General features: G+C 33.0%; 1 protein-coding gene across 1 annotated transcript in view; it reads left to right on the plus strand.

Moving 5' to 3' along the window:
• The window catches only part of LOC148940977 (uncharacterized), a 149,874-nt gene that overhangs the window by 106,339 nt on the left and 23,257 nt on the right, over window positions 1-20,278 (plus strand). The window contains exons 3-4 of the mRNA XM_089105180.1: window positions 5,297-5,535; window positions 7,998-8,227. Coding sequence (XP_088961306.1) covers window positions 5,297-5,535; window positions 7,998-8,227 — 469 coding nt within the window. The remainder of the gene's footprint in view (window positions 1-5,296; window positions 5,536-7,997; window positions 8,228-20,278) is intronic.

Genomic DNA, 20,278 nt, shown 5'->3' on the forward strand with positions numbered 1-20,278 from the left:
TTTTTCTCAATTGTTTATGTTACTGAAACAGAGGGGACAAACCCCATTTTTTGTTCTTTTATATTTTTTAATTGTCTATCTATTATATTTTCAATGAGTTTGATTGGGTAACTATTGCAAAAATGAATATCCTTGACATAATTTAATTCAGATTTTATATGATTACGGAAACACATTTTTAAAACTCTGTCGACTAAAGAGATTATTACCCCTCTTTTCGCAGAAGGAGGGTGATGGGAAGAGAAATGTAGATATTGATCATTATGAGTCGGCTTTCTATGTATAGAAAATTCAAGACTAGGAGCAGTTTTTATAATCAAAACATCCAAGAAAGGCAGCTTACCTGAATATTCGAGTTCCATTGTGAACTGGAGATTCGAATCAAAAGAGTTCAAATGTGCCAAAAAATCTCTTAGAAAGTCTTGTCCATGTTCCCAAACAGAAAGGATATCATCAACAAAACGAAACCAGATAGAGTGTTTGAAGACAGTAAATATTACATTTTTTGCTCAAAAATATTACAATTGAAGGTTGTTATACCGCCCCCTGGGCGTGCCGCCCTGGACGCTATTCAGAGATTTTGAGAAACACTTCTTCTTTTTGCTTTTGTACTGCAAAAACAAAAGTTTCCTTAATTCAATGGTGATTGCATTTAATAAATAACCTAATTCTACATAACATTCCTCCTCTTTTCATTAGTGTTTGTAGCCAGGGCCGTCACGTGTGGGGGGGGGGGAGGAGATGACACCCCCCCCCCCTCAATGTTTTTGGTCACTCGGTAAAAAAATAATTCAGTAAAATCGTGGCTTTTTGCGCCACTATTTTTCCGACGCAGTTAAAATTCTTTGTTTGGTTCAATAAAGACCACGAAAATACTGACATGTTATCTACAGAAATTTCGAACTTGGTCGGTAAACGCAGCAGTTTTACCGACTCCTGCCGGAGTTTTATAGATGGTGCCACAACTTTCCATTTGGTTAAATGATCAGCATTAAAATAGTCAGGATATGTACCGAAATCTAAATCTTAGTTGGTAAATGCAGCGGTTTTACCGACCCGTGCAGTAATTTTAGGTATTGTATTGGGAATTATGCTAATTATTGCCAAAAAACAGTCGGAAAAAAAGACCAGTCAGTCGGTGAACTTGCTCCCCCTCCCCCAGACATTTTGGCTAGTACGACACTGTTTGTAGCGCATGAATTTCTCTTGAATTTACTAGGACTAAACAAGGAAGCAGTTCCCTGAAAGGGAGGGAACTCTTTAATGGATTCGAAAGAGAATAATGAAAAAAAGAAAGCCACACCTTTTAGTTGTCAAAGACAAGTGACAAAAATAAAAATTGAGTGACCATTGCCTTATTCGACCGACTGATATGTATAAGACTCCCGGACTCCCGAATCCTCGGGAGTCACTCAAGAGATCATGTTGTCAAATAGTGAACTATGTGTAAGAGGCATTGCAGGCTCCCATATGTTTGGTTTTTTTCTTAGTTTTAGTATATGTTTTACCTATTACTTTCTTCAACTGTAGGGGGCTACCTTTTTATGATGTCTATATTAATTACCATGCCCTATTTTTCCAAAATCTGAGCTGAGTAGGCTATTTTTATGGGTACACAGTTTACAACCCTTGTAATTTCTCTACGTCTTAAAAGAGTAGAGTTTTGCTTTATAGATCAAGAGATTAGGACGCTAATAAAAAATGTTTCCCAGCAAGAATATAGCCCATGTTGCCACCAGACCAAAAAATTTCGTAACGTCTAACTCTTAAAAACGTAACTGTTTCGTAACTTTTGATAGGAAAGTCTCTTTTCAAGGCAGGGTGCCTTAATTTCACTATCAAGAGCGATACTTAAAGAGGGGAGGAGACATTTCTTGCCTTATAATTTTAAAAATATATTTTACGTAATCTCATTAAAAATCCTCTCTCCAACTTTTAAAAGGTGCCTAAAAAACATACAATAATAAAAATTTATGCTTCTTTACCTTCAGGAAATTCCTATTTATTCAGCTATAAGTGCTGCTTCCAGTTTACCTGTACAGCAGAAAGCCCCCCCCCCCCGATGCGTGTATAAAACCCCAGGCTACTATTTTGCTTATCTTGTTGTTTTTGTTTTCAATTGCCATTATTGGTGTTTTAAACCAAAAGTTGATGAGTAATACGTACAAAATAAAAGGCAACTCAATAAACACATGACACTTCAAAGTTTTGAAGAAAAGAAGAAAACCAACTATATACTTTTTTTATTTATTGTTAAATTTCAATAAAAACGATCTTAGTAAATCCAGCTTCTTAAAAAGACACAAAAAATCATTTTAATTGCTGCCTTCCCGTCTAATATTTTAGATTGGCTCGGTCTCAGTCTGACCTCCTCTAGCTTCAAATTTGCATCGCTCCAACATGATGATTGAAGCAATTCCGTGTGACAGAGTTTTTGTTTTGTTTTTATTTTATCGAACGAAAAATAATTCAATCGTTGTCTTCAATTCCTATACGAAACAACAATTATTTTGCATAATATGCATTTTTCGGCTTGTAATTAGAATCGTAACTCCCAACCAAAAGAACGTAAGAGATAAAAGAAAAGTTTACACAATTCAATCGTAGGAATGTTCCTAAAGCTGTTTTGATGGGTCTCACAAGTCCACGCACATACATAGAATTTTTAGGGGAGGAGGTCAAACAATAAAAAAAACTCATTTTCAAAATGAACTAAAAAGTAGAGAGTTATTTTTTTCTCAAGAATATATGAATATGATCGAACATGAGGGGCGCAAAAAGCATTGGGTCTTACATGACATAAACACCAAATTTATCTAGGTTTTAAATGCATAAACGGAAAAAATCCATGAGTCGAAGAAAACAAATAAAAAAGATCAAATTATGCAAAAACGAATCGATTTTTTGCCCCGAATTTTCATTATATTTAATATTTTCAAATTTTTAATTTTCAAATTAAAAAAAAAATTAATGTCTCATCCAAGATTACAACCTAAGTTAACACAGCCTCGGGAGGTGGTTTTACCGTTGTGCTAAACTGATAAAAGTGGGAAGTAACTGAACATTCGGAAGTGGTTGAAGAATAGTTCACAAATTAAAAGAAAAATTGTGTGACAAAGAAATAAAAGGAAGATGGAACAAACAGATCAGTAAGTTAATATAAATGAACTGGAAATGATTTAATTAATAAAATTAAGGGGGATAATGAAAAACCTGTAATTTAATAAATAAATGACGAGAAATTTACGTTTTCAGGGCATTGGGGCCCCAGTCCAGCCTGCGTGGTCCCTATGAATCAGTGTTTAAGTAAACTGTAAGCATACCCTATACATATGCAAGACTGTTTATCTTCTTCATAGAAATGGGCATTAGTCTAGTTGTCGTTGTCAAAAGTCAAATATTGAGTGATGGTCCTTTTCTGAAGAAAACATGCTAAACACACAAGCAGTACGATTAAATTATTTATTGTATACAATTTCCAAATATCATGGCCTTTATTTTGAAAATACACCCATCTCCCTGATGGTCCGGGATATAGCCCTGGGAATATATTAAAAAAAAAGATCAGCCAATAAAATTCTAACTTTACAATATGAAAGAACACGAAAGAATGTCACCACAAGATTTGAAACAACGATGAAATGTATTTATAATTATATAGTTATATATGGGACCGCAGATGGGGAGTGGGGTATAATGTCAAAAAAGTGACCACGATATTTGGAAAAAGTTTAGCATAAAATTGAAAATTCTGGCTCACCTAACCCACCCCCTCCTCAATGCTTAGATATAACCATAAAATGGCTCATTTTTACAGTTTCATATATTTTGTCAATAATCCCATATCAAAAGAGCAACTTTTGTATATCGCCTGATATTATGTCAAACCAATCAGAAGGGGGAGGGGGCGGGGTGCGGTTGTTACGGAAAGAATAATGCATGTCATCGGTACTTGTCAATTAGATGACACACACGCAAGATAAATGCTAAAGGAAAGTAGTCAAACGGATATCAGTCGAAGTAGAGAATTGGATGGCAAAACGTGGTTTGTCATTGCGGTTATAATATTTAAACTATTGTTTTTTGGAGTTAAGGGGGCAAAAAGTACCTAGATTAGATAACGTATTTAATATATACTATGCTTTACCCCCCCCCCCCTAATGTGCAAATATATAGCCCAAATTTGGTTCTAAATTTTTATATTTTCATCATATTTTGTTTTATTTCATTAGCATTAACTAATGAAACTATCTCCTTCTCCATATAATTTTAGTATAACTGTTGACAGAACAAGATTCAAATTCAACTGATGAAATTAAAAGTTGGTGAGGTGACTAGCTGACTATTGTCACTTGTCACTAAACAAATGATAATCGTATGCTCATGAGAGAGAATGTTATCTTAACTAACTATGCGAGTAAGCGAAGTGGGTATTTTTCTCATCCTAAAAACTGAGTGATTGTTTGATAAGATTAAATGACCGCGATGTGAAAAAATACTGATCCTCATGTCTGTGTAATGAAAATAGAAACAGCAGATTTTCACAGGGGAAAAAATAGATTCCTAAAAAATGTTAAGCTTCCTTATTATTCAAAAGCATAACATAATTGTAACATAAACTCAAAAACGTAAAAAAAATGTAACGTTTTTAGGACAGTCAAGTAAAACTTACCGTTTTATTTAAAAAGTACCAAAAATGGGACGAACGTAACCTCGGTGGCAACCCTGAGCCCATCAAGCTAAGTGTTTTTTATTATGGAGTCAAAATCTATTTGTGTTCTAAGGAGCTAATTTGTTCATGTCTTTAAAGAGTTATTTTTCTTTATAGATCAAAAGATCACGATGTTAAGATAAAAGATGGCTCAGCGAGCTTTTCTTATGGGTGTAAAATCTGACCTTGTATTTAAGGAGAGGTTCACTACAACCTGGTTTATTTCTTTTATGTATTAAAAAACATTATGTTTTTTCTTGTAGATCAAAATGTTACAAAGCTAAGAAAACGAAAGATTACGGCGATAAAAGGAAAAATATCACCCGTCAAGAATATTTCCCATTAAACTAAATATTTTGTTTATGGGGAAAGATCACAAGTTTTGGCTGCGACCTCTTTTATTTCTTCATGTCATAGGAAAAGCTATTTTATCTCTTATACAGTACGAATATTGCCCATAAAAGTATAGCCAAGCAAGCTATATGTTTTCTTTTATTAGAGGAAAAATCTGAGTGTTGCTTATGTTAGTTTTTCAATTAATTTTATTTTCTTATGTTTTTAAACAAATTAATATTTCCCTTTTAGATCAAAAGATTACGATGCTGAGAAAAAACATTGCCCAGCAAGAATATATGAAAAGACATATTGGATGTACCCCTAAACTTAGTTTTATAAATGTCCGTGACGTTTATAACACGTTTGATCTTACATACTACCCTCATGTTGTTGTACTTCATACGTGTGATGATGATAGCTCCTGTTGCGAGCTTCAGTCTGACACTTGTGTTGCAGAGAAGAAAGAAGAGGTGGAACTGTTCTTTCAGGTAAAGCTTTTTGTTTTATAGCACCCACACACACAAAAAAGGAAATCCGGCAGAATCTTTCCCGCGAAGTGATGCTTGCAAGGGAAAATTCATAGATACAAGTACAAATGTTTAAGATATCAAGATATTCTAAAAATATGCAAAACTTACCGACTTTCTAGGGGTATAATTATTCGTCCCAGTTAGGTCCTGTTTTATGGATGAAGGATGGTAAGTTGCCAAAAATCGTGTTTTTCCCGTTTTACAGATGAAGGAGGAAAAATCTCTTTTTACGGACGAAAGATGATAGGTTGCAAAAAAAAAATCATGTGTTTTTTGTTTTTCGGATGAAGAATGAAAAATCCCGTTTTACGGATGAAAAATGATAGGTTGCCAAAAATCCTGTTTTTTCTCGTTTATAAGTGAAGGAGGAAAAATCTCGCTTTATGGATAAAGGATAATAGGTAGCAAAAAAAGTTTTTCCCCGTTTTAGGGACGACGAATGAAAAATCTCGCTTTACAAATGTCGGGCAATAGACTAACAAAAATCCTGTTTTTCCCATTTTATAGATGAGGAGGAAAAATTTTTTTTCACACAAAAAGATAATAAGCTGCAAAAAAAGTATTTTCTCGTTTTACAGATGACGAATGAAAAATCCCGTTTTACGAAGGAAGTGATAAAATTGATACAATTGATAAAAAGATAAAATTGATAAAAAATTGATAGAAATGGATAAATTTTATAAAATATGATAAAATTGATGCTTCATTTGGTTTTGCTTGTAGTATTTTTAACTTCATTTTACCTGAAAAAGCACAAATGAAGCTTCAAACCATTTTTTACGTTAATATTCCACATTTGGTATTTTGGATCCAATTTTGACGTTAAACCAGGTTTAATTTTAATTTCTAGAAGGGATGGACAAGGGAGGGGAGTGGAGGGGTCTTGTGGCTGCAAGGGCCTCTTTTTCTAAAATAGTATTTATGCCTTTAACTTCATAATCTTCCCAACTTCCTTACAAAAAAAATAAATAACAATAATAAAACATTGGAGCCGTATGACCTTTACTATAGGCAATTCTATAGCGTTGCCTCTGATAGGGCTCGTTATGGAATGAGAGCCTTCTTTACATAGGCTCTCTGCTTAGGTATTTGCCTACGACAAACGACGCAACTTCGGCTTTGCGGGTCCATTTTGAAGTTAATAGTCGAAGAGGCGAATTTGATATTATAGTGCTTAAATTTATCTCAAATTTTGAATTTGGATTAATGTAAACAAAATTTCTTCAGAGCTTAATATTGACAAAAATTCGAAGTTATATATAGCTGAGCCAATATTATCTTGATTTTCAAGTTTTTTTTACAATGATCCTTTTATATTTTGTTACGTTTCTTTACGGAAAGCAGTATGTAAATCCTTTTTTTTGTGAGAACTCAGAAATTTTTTGTAGAGATGAGTGTTTATAAAAAAAGGTCTTGTCACATTTTATTTCAGAAAGCTTTAGTTTTCGACTGCTTTTTGAGTTTAGATCGATTTTTATGGATATGAAAAACACCGCATTAGACATAGAATTGGAACTCAAAAGCAATATAGGTTTCATTTCATCAGTGTATCTTAGGTTTTTTTTTCGGGATGAATCTTAAGATTTTTATAACTGATTTGTGACAGCCCAGGCTAAAAATATTCAAATCACTTTTGAACTGTCATGGTATTTAAGTAAGTCAGCTTGCGCCTAAGATAATGTGTACAAAATTAAGCAAGTAATTGAATACATTTAACATTCAGAAGTTAATTTCTGGTGAAATTAAAACTTTGGTGGAATTCATTTGTTAAAAGTCTTAGAGAGGATCTATTGAAAGGGTTCAATACTTAGTGAAATGGATGGCTGGCTCGAATGTGAGCTATTTGTATAATTACACTTCCTGTCCAATATGTGTAAAATTCATCAAAAATATTCACTTTTCCATGATACAATGCCTGTAAAAATCACTTTTACATTATTCCCTGCTTGAGAAAGTGGCTTATATTTGAGTACGATTTTGCTGAAGCAAGTCATTTTCTGTTGCTGGTTTTCAGTGAGATAAATAAGAAAATAAATGAAATTAAACCGCTATAATTCATAAACCAAACATAATTTCAGTGTGTTGAATATTATAGTTCTAGGACACAGCCTCAGGACGTAGCCAGAGAAAGCTAAGGACGTAGCCTTAGGACGTAGATGGGTTCATACCCTCTTCCTGCCAATATGTGAAAAAGTTATACGAAGAAAATGTGGACTCATGATGGGACATCATAATAAAATTACCTTTTGTATAGTTCCCTCCTCTATCAGAAAAGTGGCTTGTCTGCATTAACAATATAACTGTTCAACTATTACAACTGTTTTATTTTACAACTCAAAACAAAAAATCAATCCCCCCTTCCAAATGAGGAGCAGGACTTGTGAAGTTTGGCATGTTAACAATTGTCATTTCTGTTACAGGTTTCCAGTGGGAGAAATAAGAGAATAAACGAAATCAAACCACTACTATTCATAAACCATACATCATGTCAGTGTGTTGACAGATTGGAATATTATAGTCCTAGGACACAGCCAGAGAAGTCACAAGAATTGATAAGGGATAGTTCAGCAGAAGCAACTCTTTCGTTGGAAGATAAAATAAGAATTTCCAAAAGACCTAGTATTATATCACAAATGGAGACTGATCCTTCGTAAGGCTTTAATTTATCTATATATAAATATATATATATATATATATATATATATATATATATATATATATATATATATATATATATATATATATATATATATATATATATATATATATATATATATATATATATATATATATATATATATATATATATATATATATATATATATATATATATATATATATATATATATATATATATATATATATATATATATATATTGGGATTAAACAGTTTTTCAGAACAAATCGTACAAGTCAAAAAGACAATTGCTTATTTTTTTTTTCTTAAAAAATTGGATAAAATTGTCAAATTCATGCTCTATATTATTAACGTAACCTTATTTATTATTGCTGTAAATCTGTTTCGAAATTGGTTAAAATTGGTTTAGAAATTTAATTTCTCTGTCACTTTTGATGTTTTTATTTTCTTTACAAAATTGGCCGTCAAAAGCACATTTTTTGAATTGGAGACCATTTGGTTTAATTGGAGACCAATTTTAAGTAAATTTCCAAAAAAAAAATCCATAAATAAAGCTTAAATTGAACTAAGAAGATTTAGTAAAATTTATGCTGATTGGAATAAAGCAGCGGGTTTTGTATTAAATCAGGAGTTAAGCAGGGCTGTGTTCTATCTCCCTTTATATAGATTATTTTGATGGATTTTGTATTAAGGAACACAGGAAAGGCATTGGGAGACCACAAAATCAAATGGGGAGGAAAAAGTTTCCTGGACTTACATTATGCTGATGATTTAAGGATCCTAGAGGAAAGTGTGAGCAAAATGAATGAGCTTTTAAAGGTTTTGTAAGTTCAGGGTGTAAGAATAGGTTTGAAAATTAATGTTAAGAAGACTAAGTCGCTAAGGCTAGGAATAAGTGAAAATTAAAAGTTGACGTTGGGTTATGAAAAGATTGATCAAGTGGGCAGCTTCACTTACATTGGTACTATTATTAGTAAAGATGGTGGGAGCAGTGAAGATGTTAAAAGTAGAATAGCCAAGGCTCAGGGTGTTTTTTCACAATTAAAAGAAGTTTGGAAGAATAGGAAGATAAGTATGCGAACCAAGATTAGAATTTAAGAAGCTAAAGTAGCTAAAATAGTCAAATATGGGTCTGAAGCGTGGGTGCTTCGAAAAGCGAAAGAAAATTTGATATATATTTTCCAGAGAAATTGCTTAAGGATTGTTCTGGGTACCCGGATGACTGACCGTATTTCAAACAATAGGCTGTACGAAAAATGTGGTACAATACCGCATTTGACAGATTGCCGAAGATTTTTCTTTTCGATAAACTGTCAAGGGCTAAATGGAAAGCAGGTCGTCATCGTCTGGGGTGGGAGGACGTCATAAAGAAAGATTTAAAGGAAATGTAAACTTCGCGGGAGGGTGTAAAAATGGAGGCTTTGAATAGTTTGGGATAGAGAAGGAGTGTGTGTAGCTGTGTTGGCCTCAGGTGGCTTGGTGCTGCAGCGAGTTGTTAGCAGTTAGTAGTAGTAGTAAATAAAATAAAATAGGATGGATATTTAATAGTTTAGAAACAAATTTGGGCTCTATATTTGCAAATTAAGGGGGGGGAGAAAGCATGGTGTATATTATATAAGTAGCCTAACTTAACCCGACACTTTTCCTCACCCCTAATAGTAGTAATCAACCTTATACTTTGCCGAGACATATAGCAATTTCAATGCTATTCTGGACCTTCTATACGCCGTTTCAAAGAGATTCCTTTCTGTGCTATTCTGGACCTTGTATACACCTTTTCGAAGAGAGTGAGTATCTTCTCACATTGCAGTATACTTCTACTACTTTATGTTCCTTTCTATGATATTCTGGGCCTTTACGTTCCTTCCTATGATATTTTGGTCCTTTACGTTCCTTCCTATGATATTCTGGGCCTTTACGTTCCTTCCTATGATATTCTGGGCCTTTACGTTCCTTCCTATGATATTCTGGGGCCTTTACGTTCCTTCCTATGCTATTTAGGGCCTTCGTTATACTATGCTATTCTGGGCCTTTACGTTCCATCCTATGATATTCTGGGTCTTTACGTTTCTTCCTATGATATTCTGGGCCTTTACGTTCCTTCCTATGATATTCTGGGCCTTTACGTTCCTTCCTATGGTATTCTGGGCCTTTACGTTCCTTCCTATGATATTCTGGGCCTTAACGTTCCTTGACCTTTTCAAAAATATTCAGAACTCCCTCACATGGTCTTCTGGATTTGCCTCACATTGCATTATACTATGTACCATCTTGTACTAGTTAGGACCTTGCATAACGTTTTATGAAGGACAAGTTTTTCTGACGCAACTTACCAGATTACATATCAGTTATTTTTTTTTTTGTCACTATTCCAGTTTTTTCTAAGCCAGTATTTGCACGTGGTTACTCCGCATACGGTAACTTGATTAGTAGGTTTGGAGATAACTTAATTTACTTAGACAATGAACGATATTAATTAATGTTTTGAATAATAGGAATGTGAATGATTCTAATTAGTGATTGGATTGTATCAGCGGAGAAAAAAAAGGATTAAACTGATTAACAGTTAAGGTAACCCCAAAGGAGCTGTTAACTGAGGTAAATTGTTATAAATTTGAAAAATACCTAACGACGAATCGGAAATGGTTGATTAACATTTGCAAAAAAAGGGGTAATGGGATTTGCGAATTGGAGGAGATGGGGTGGTTATGCACTGTATAATACACAAGTGATGTTTTGGAGAGTATTGTCAATTTAAATAAGATCTAACGTTCCCCGGGGGTTTAGTTAAATTGGGTTGAGTTGCACGAAGGCTCAGTAGTACGAGAGTTCAGTAGCACGGGGGTTCAGTTGTACAGGGTTTCGGTTATACAGGGGTTCAGTTACATGGAGGGTTCATTTGAACGGTTGGGGGGGGGGATTTGCAATTTGGAGGAGATGGGGTGATAGTGTACTGTACAATACACAAGTGATGTTTTGGAGAGTATTGTCAATTTAAAATAGTTTAGAAATAAAAACAAATAACAAGAAATGGCTGAAAAGTGTTTTGACTCTTTTGAGGGAGATGGACTGCCTGGAGGGTTGAGATGCACGAGAGTTCAGTTAAAGGGGGGTACAGTTACATGGAGGTTTAGTTAAATGGGGATCGAGTTGCATGAGGGGTTCAGTAGCACGAGGGTTCAGTAGCACGGGGGTTCAGTTATACATGGGTTCAGTTACATGGGGGGAGGGGGTGGGGATTGTTACCTGATTCTTTTATTCTAACTTAACTTGTAGGAATAGGACTTCATTCCATTGGCTAAATCAGTTTATTCATCTATAATGGTGAACAAAAAGACTATTAATTCTCCGTATTCTTCTTCTTCTTTTGATCATGCACCCATGCCTCCCATGCCTCCTTCTCACTCGGGGTCAGTTGACGTCTTAATATCCGATAAAAGTTGCATATTCCACTCGTTCTCCACACCTCGTAATATCCGTCATGAGTGATATAGTGGGAGTCATCGATCTTAGGATCCCGATCTAGACATGAAAATTAAAAGGCTTAAAATATATGGAATTTGTATAAGCTGTAATGGACAAAAATACGCTAAAAGACGGTTCCCGTTAAATTATTGCAGTTTTCTATGAAAATGAACGATTTTCAATGCGAAGATTTGTTAGTGTTAGGGATAGTTTGCTACTTCTGACAGAAAATTTGTATCACTATAAAAAAATTGTTACTTCTAAGAAAAAATTTAGCATCTTTGGCAGAAAACTTGCTAGTTCAAACAGAAAACTTGTTACCATAATTTTCTGAGCTGAATTTCTTAGCCTTTCATAGGTGTGTGTTGTCTGAAACCTATGATTTGGGATGGTTAATTTGCTATTATTGACTTTTCAGAGCTAGGTTTCTTAGCCTTTCATAGGTGTGTGTTGTCAGAAAATCATGTTTTGGGATTTGTAGTTTGCTTTTTGGACTATTCAGAGCTAGGATTCTTAGTCCTTCATAGGTGTTTGTTGTCTGAAACCTATAGTTTGGGATGAGTAGTTTGCTATTTCAGGCTTTTCTGAGCTAAGGTTTCTTAGTATTTCATAGGCGTGTGTTGTATGAAACTTATGACTTGTGGTGTGTAATTTGCTATTTCCGACTTTTCATAGCCAGATTTCTTAGTCTTTCGTAGGTGTGTATTGTCTGAAACCTATGATTTGGAGTGGGTGGCTTGCTATTTTTTTACTTGTTTGAGCTGGCTTTCTTAGCCTTTTAAAGGGGTGTGTTGACTGAAGACTATGATCTTGAGTGGGTGGCATGCTATTTTTGAATTTTCTAAACAACATTTCTTACTCTTTCAGAGGTGTGTATTGTCAGAAAATTATGATTTGGGAGGTGTAGTTTGCTTTTAGGACTTTTCAGAGCTATGATTCTTAGTCTCTCATAGGCGTTTGTTGTCTGAAACTTCTAGTTTGGGATGAATAGTTTGCTGAGAAGCTAACTTTAGTATTTTATGGTTTTATGTGCCTGAAATCATGAATTAGAATAGTTAATTATCTGTTTAGGGTTTTCAGACCTAGGTTTTTTAGATTTTTGTGCGTGCTCGACTTCTGGGGTTTATTATTTGAGAAGTTAACTTTAGTATTTTGTGGTTTTACGCGCCTCAAATTTTGAATTAGAATATTTAATTATCTGTTTAGGTTTTTAAACACAGGTTTCTAGATGTTCATGGGTGTTGGGATCCTGGAGCGTTTTATGACTCCTCCTCTCAATGAAATCACCAGGTTTTAGGACTCGTCCCCTAAGCCATAACTCAATTCAACCTTGAGCGAAGATATAAAAGTTTGATGAACTATTTTTCTATTTAACAACTACCTTAATAAGTTCCAACATAATAGGAGAGCATGACACAGAATTTAACAGTTACCGAAAGTTCAATGACTCCTCCCCACAATGACTTCCAAGGGTTTTATTACTCCTCCCCACAATGAATTCAGATGGTTTTAAGACTCATCTCACTAGTCATAGCTCCGTTCAACCTTGAGCGAGGATATAAAAGTTTGATGAAGTATTTCTCTACTTAACAACTACATTAATAGCCTTCAAGATGATAAGACTGTATGAAACTGAATTTGTTAGTTTGAAAAAATCATCTTTTGGTGTTATATTTGAAAGGGCTTTTTTATTATTGTCTATGGATCTCGAAGAAAGTGACTGTTATCATTGGATAGTGAACTATAATCTGTTTGAGCATAATCAAAGCTTGAGGAGTACTACATTACGCTATATAAACAGACTGAGATTCTATGATAGAGTGATTACACCACTTAATAATACTGGTCAGGAACTGAGAAATGTTCAGGAGGAATTCAGTGAAATTTGCAGCTTTTTCGGAGTTGAAGCACTCTACGTCAAGGGCAATGTTCCTACAGATAAAGTTTTAATTCAAAAGTTTGACCCCAGGATTCCACTTTTCAATCTAGAAGAGTTTAAATGTCCTAAATTTGAAGGGGGCTATCGCCATCCTGAAGACGAGGTTAGGTTCTTCGCACAGTGGATACATAAGAACATACCTCATCGTGATAAATCCATAGGACACGTTAAAAACTATTCTATATTATGCAACCATCGTTTGTGGATGTTTAAGAGTGAACTCTAAGTACTATTTTTATGTAAACATTTGTTGTTTTTTTTTCTCAAAAAAAAAATCTGTTAATACGTTTAAGCAATAAATATCTTTAATCTTAACCCGTCTTTATTCTTTAGAATAGTTTTATTGTAAGCAAGTAACAAACTCTTTCCTGAAGTCATCTCTTGGATACACAATGCAGAAACTTCATTTGAGAAACTATGAAAAAATTGTAAGTAAGTAAGTAATAAATTCTTTCTTGAAGTCACCTCTTGGATACACAATACAGAAATTTTCATTAAAGAAATTATGAAAAAATTGTAAGTAAGTAGCAAATTCCTTCTTGAATTCACCTGCTGGATAAACAAAGACATTTCGTTCAAGAAATTATGACAAAATTCTAAGTAAGTAACAAACTCTTTATTGTTTACATGACTTAGATACACGATGTAGAAATTTGATTCAATAAATTATGAAAAAATTCTCAGTAAGTAACAATTTCTTTCTTGAAGTCATCTCTTGGATACACAATACGGAAATTTAATTCAAGAAATAATGAAAATATTTGTAAGTAAGTAACAAACTCTTTATTGATTTCACCTCTTGGATATACAGTACAGATACTTCATTCAAGAAATTGTGAAAAAAATCGCAAGTAAGTAACTTTTTTTTCTCTTTATCACAAACAATTTTCACTTAGCTAAATGATGTAGAAATTTAATTCAAGAAATTATGAAGAAATTCTCAGTAAGTAACAATTTCTTTCTTGAAGTCAACTCTTGGATACGCAATACTTAAATTTCATTCAAGAAATTATGACAATATTTGTAAGTAAGTAACAAACTCTTTATTAATTTCACCTCTTGGATATACAGTACAGATACTTCATTCAAGAAATTATGAAAAAAACGCAAGTAAGTAACTTTTTTTTTCTCTTTATCTCAAACAATTTTCACTTAGCTTCACGATGGAGAAATTTAATTCAAGAAATTATTAAAAAATTCTCAGTAAGTAACAATTTCTTTCATGAAGTCAACTCTTGGATACACAATACACAATTTCATTCAAGAAATTATGAAAAAACTTTAAATAAGTAACAAATTCTTTCTTGAATTCGCATGTTGGATTAACAAAAATACATTTCGTTCAAGAAGTTTTGACAAAATTCTATGTAAGTAACAAACTCTATTAAAAAAGTTTGGAAGAATAGGAAGATAAGTCTGCAAACCAAGATTAGAATATTAGAAGCTACAGTGATTAAAGTAGTCAAATATGGCTCTGAAGCATGGGCGCTTCGAAAAGCGGATGAAGATTTGCTAGATGTATTCCAGAGAAATTGCTTAAGGATTGTTGTGGGTACACGGATGACTGACCGTATTTCAAACAATAGGCTGTACGAAAAATGTGGTACAATACCGCATTCGACAGATTGCCGAAGATTTTTCTTTTCGATAAACTGTCAAGGGCTGAATGGAAAGCAGGTCGTCATCGTCTGGGGTGGGAGGACGTCATAAAGAAAGATTTAAAGGAAATGTAAACTTCGCGGGAGGGTGTAAAAATGGAGGCTTTGAATAGTTTGGGATAGAGAAGGAGTGTGTGTAGCTGTGTTGGCCTCAGGTGGCTTGGTGCTGCAGCGAGTTGTTAGCAGTAGTAGTAGTAGTAAATAAAATAAAATAGGATGGATATTTAATAGTTTAGAAACAAATTCGGGCTCTATATTTGCAAATTAAGGGGGGGATAAAGCATAGTGTATATTATATAAGTAACCTAACTTAACCTGACACTTTTCCTCACCCCTAATAGTAGTAATCAACCTTATACTTTGCCGAGACATATAGCAATTTCAATGTTATTCTGGACCTTGTATACGCCGTTTCAAAGAGATTCCTTTCTGTGCTATTCTGGACCTTGTATACACCTTTTCAAAGAGAGTGAGCATCCTCTCACATGGCATTATACTTCTACTACTTTATGTTCCTTCCTATGATATTCTGGTCCTTAACGTTCCTTCCTATGTTATTTTGGTCCTTTACGTTCCTTCCTATGTTATTCTGGTCCTTTGCGTTCCTTCCTATGTTATTCTGGTCCTTTATGTTCCTTCCTATGATATTCTGGGGCCTTTAAGTTCCTTCCTATGCTATTTAGGGCCTTCGTTATACTATGATATTCTGGTCCTTTAAGTTCCATCCTCTGATATTCTGGGCTTTTATTTTTCATCCTATTCTATTCTGGGTCTTTACGTTCCATCTTATGATATTCTGGGACTTTACGTTCAATCCTATGATATTTAGGTACATTCCATACTATGATATGCAGGTCCTTTAAGTTCCTTGACGTTTTCAAAGATATTCCGAGCTCCCTCACATGGTCTTCTGAATTTGCCTATAATTCAAGAAATTCAAGAAATATAATTCAAGAAATTATGAAAATATTTTCAGTAAGTAACAATTTCTTTCTTGAAGTCAACTCTTGGATACACAATACGGAAATTTCATTCAAGAAATTATGAAAAAATTGTAACTAAGTAGAAAATTCTTTCTTGAATTCACCTGTTTAATAAACAAAAAGACATTTCGTTCAAGAAATTATTACAAAATTCTAAGTAAGTAACAAACTCTTTATTGTTTTCACGAGTTAGATATACGATGTAGAAATTAAATTCTAGAAATTATGAAAAAATTCTCAGTCTAAGTAGCAAATTCATTCTTGAATTCACCTGTTGGATAAACAAAAAGACATTTCGTTCAAGAAATTATGACAAAATTCTAAGTAAGTAACAAACTTTTTATTGTTTTCACGAGTTAGATATACGATGTAGAAATTAAATTCAAGAAATTATGAAAAAATTCTCAGTAAGCAACCATTTCTTTCTTGAAGTCAACTCTTGGATACGCAATACGGAAATTTCATTCAAGAAATTATGAAAATATTTGTTAGTAAGTAACAAACTCTTTATTGATTTCACCTCTTGTATATACAGTACAGATACTTCATTCAAGAAATTATGAAAACAACGTAAGTAAGTAACTTTTTTTTTCTTTATCACAAACAATTTTCACTTGGATACAAGATTTAGAAAATTTCGTTCAATAAATTATGAAAAAATTCTCAGTAAGTAACAATTTCTTTATCGAAGCCAACTCTTGGAAACACAATACGAAAATTTCATTCAAGAAAGTATAAAAATATTTGTAAGTAAGTAACAACCTCCTTGTTGATTTCACCTCTTGAATATACAGTACAGAAACTTCATTCAAGAAACGTGATTAAACACGTTTTGAAACTACATGCTATTTGCATGCCTTTCCTTGGCACCTTTCCAAACGAACGGGGATTCCCCACTGGTTCCTACACATTGCAAAAAGTGAGCAGTACGAAAACTCCGCGTTTTCAGCCAGACTGGTTTTTTAGACAACACCCGTTTTTTAGGGACCAATCAGAGACAGCGGAGGTTGCTCAATATACATCCTTGGCACCTTTCCAAAAAGAACGAAACGTTTACTCTAGGTTCACTTAGAGTGGCACGCCACTCTAAGTGAACCTAGATCAACCCAACTTTTTGGATATCTCTCTCACTATGACTCTCTTTGTGTGTCGTGTAAAATTTTGACTGCACGATTTCGGAAAAAAAGAGGCGTGAGAGGCGGCGTAGTTACCATTCAATCTTTTTAACATCAAAACTTAAACGGTCAGAAATAGAGGCTGTTTCCAAAGATTTAGCTAAAAAACCAGTCTGGTTAAAAACGTGGAGTTTTCGTACTGCTCACTTTTTTGCAATGTGTAGGAACCGGTGGGGAATCCCCGCTCATTTGGAAAGGTGCCAAGGATGTATATTGAGCAACCTCCGCTGTCTCTGATTGGTCCCTTAAAAACGGGTGTTGTCTAAAAAACCAGTCTGGCTGAAAACGTGGAGTTTTCCTACTGCTCACTTTTTGCAATGTGTAGGAACCAGTGGGGAATCCCCGTTCGTTTGGAAAGGTGCCAAGGAAAGGCATGCAAATAGCATGTAGTTTCAAAACGTGTTTAATCACGGTTCTTGAATGAAGTATCTGTACTGTATATTTAAGAGGTTGAGTCAATAAAGAGCTTGTTACTTAATTCCAAATATTTTTCATGATTTCCTGAATGAAATTTTCATTTTGTGTTTCCAAGAGTTGACTTCAATAAAGAAATGGTTACTTACTGAGAATTTTTTCATAATTTCTTGAACTAAATCTCTACATCGTGTAGCTAAGTGAAAATTGTTTGTGATAAAGAGAAAAAAAGTTACTTACTTGCGATGTTTTCATAATTTCTTGAACGAAGTATCTGTACTGTATATCCAAGAGGTGAAATCAATAAAGAGTTTGTTACTTACTTACAAATATTTTCATAATTTCTTGAATGAAATTTCCGTATTGTGTATCCAAGAGTTGACTTCAAGAAAGAAATGGTTACTTACTGAGAATTTTTTCATAATTTCTTGAATTTAATTTCTACATCGTATATCTAACTCGTGAAAACAATAAAGAGTTTGTTACTTACTTAGAATTTTTCATAATTTCTTGAACGAAATGTCTTTTTGTTTATCCAACAGGTAAATTCAAGAAAGAATTTGCTACTTAGACTGAGAATTTTTTCATAATTTCTTGAATTTAATTTCTACATCGTATATCTAACTCGTGAAAACAATAAAGAGTTTGTTACTTACTTAGAATTTTGTCATAATTTCTTGAATGAAATGTCTTTTTGTTTATTCAACAGGTGAATTCAAGAAATAATTTGCTACTTAGTTACAATTTTTTCATAATTTCTTGAATGAAATTTCCGTATTGTGTATCCAAGAGTTGACTTCAAGAAAGAAATTGTTACTTACTGAGAATTTTTTCATAATTTCTTGAATTAAATTTATACATCATGTAGCTAAGTGAAAATTGTTTGTGATAAAGAGAAAAAAAAGTTACTTACTTGCGATTTTTTCATAATTTCTTGAATGAAGTATCTGTACTGTATATTCAAGAGGTGAAATCAATAAAGAGTTTGTGACTTACTTACAAATATTTTCATAATTTCTTGAATGAAACTTCCGTATTATGTATCCAAGAGTTGACTTCAAGAAAGAAATTGTTACTTACTGAGAATTTTTTTCATAATTTCTTGAATTTAATGTCTACATCGTATATCTAACTCGTGAAAACAATAAAGAATTTGTAACTTACTTAGAATTTTGTCAAAATTTCTTGAACGAAATGTATTTTTGTTAATTCAACATGTGAATTCAAGAAAGAATTTGCTACTTAGTTACAATTTTTCCATAATTTCTTGAATGAAATTGTCAATTGTGTATCTAAGAGTTGACTTCAAGAAAGAAATTGTTACTTACTGAGAATTTTTTAATAATTTCTTGAATTAAATTTCTACATCATGTAGCTAAGTGAAATTTGTTTGTGATAAAGAGAAAAAAAAAGTTACTTAATTAAGATTTTTTAATAATTTATTGAATGATGTATATGTACTGTATATACAAGAGGTGAAAACAATAAAGAGTTTGTTACTTACTTACAAATATTTTCATAATTTCTTGAATGAAATTTCCGTATTGTGTATCCAAGAGTTGACTTCAAGAAAGAAATTGTTACTTACTGAGAATTTTTCAATAATTTCTTGAATTAAATTTCTACATCATTTAGCTAAGTGAAAATTGTTTGTGATAAAGAGAAAAAAAAATTTACTTACTTGCGATTTTTTCACTATTTCTTGAATGGAGTATCTGTACTGTATTTACAAGAGGTGAAATCAATAAAGAGTTTGCTACTTACTTACAAATATTTTCATAATTTCTTGAATGAAATTTCAGTATTGTGTATCCAAAAGATCACTTCAAGAAAGAAATTGTTGCTTACTGAGAATTTTTTCATAATTTCTTGAAATAAATTTCTACATCATGTATCTAAGTCATGTAAACAGTAAAGAGTTTGTTACTTACTTAGAATTTTGTCATAATTTCTTGAACGAAATGTCTTTGTTTATCCAGCAGGTGAATTAAATAATTAATTTGCTACTTACTTACAATTTTTTCATAATTTCTTTAAAGAAAATTTCTGTATTGTGTATCCAAGAGGTGACTTCAAGAAAGAATTTGTTACTTACTTACTTACAATTTTTTCATAGTTTCTTAAATGAAGTTTCTGCATTGTGTATCCAAGAGGTGACTTCAGGAAAGAGTTTGTTACTTGCTTACAATAGAACTATTCTAAAGAATAAAGACGGGTTAAGCTTAAAGATATTTATTGCTTAAATGTATTAACAGATTTTTTTTTTTTGAGAAAAAAACAACAAAAAATGTTTACATAAAAATAGTACTTAGAGTTCAATCTTAAACATCCACAAACGATGGTCCCATGATATAGAATAGTTTTTAACATGTCTTATGGATTTATCACGATCAGGTATGTTCTTAGGTATCCACTGTGCGAAGAACCTA

The sequence above is a fragment of the Artemia sp. Qi Xiang Cuo genome, chromosome 19 (genome assembly GCF_049724085.1).
Source record: "Artemia sp. Qi Xiang Cuo chromosome 19, ASM4972408v1, whole genome shotgun sequence".
Taxonomy (NCBI): Eukaryota; Metazoa; Arthropoda; class Branchiopoda; order Anostraca; family Artemiidae; genus Artemia; species Artemia sp. Qi Xiang Cuo.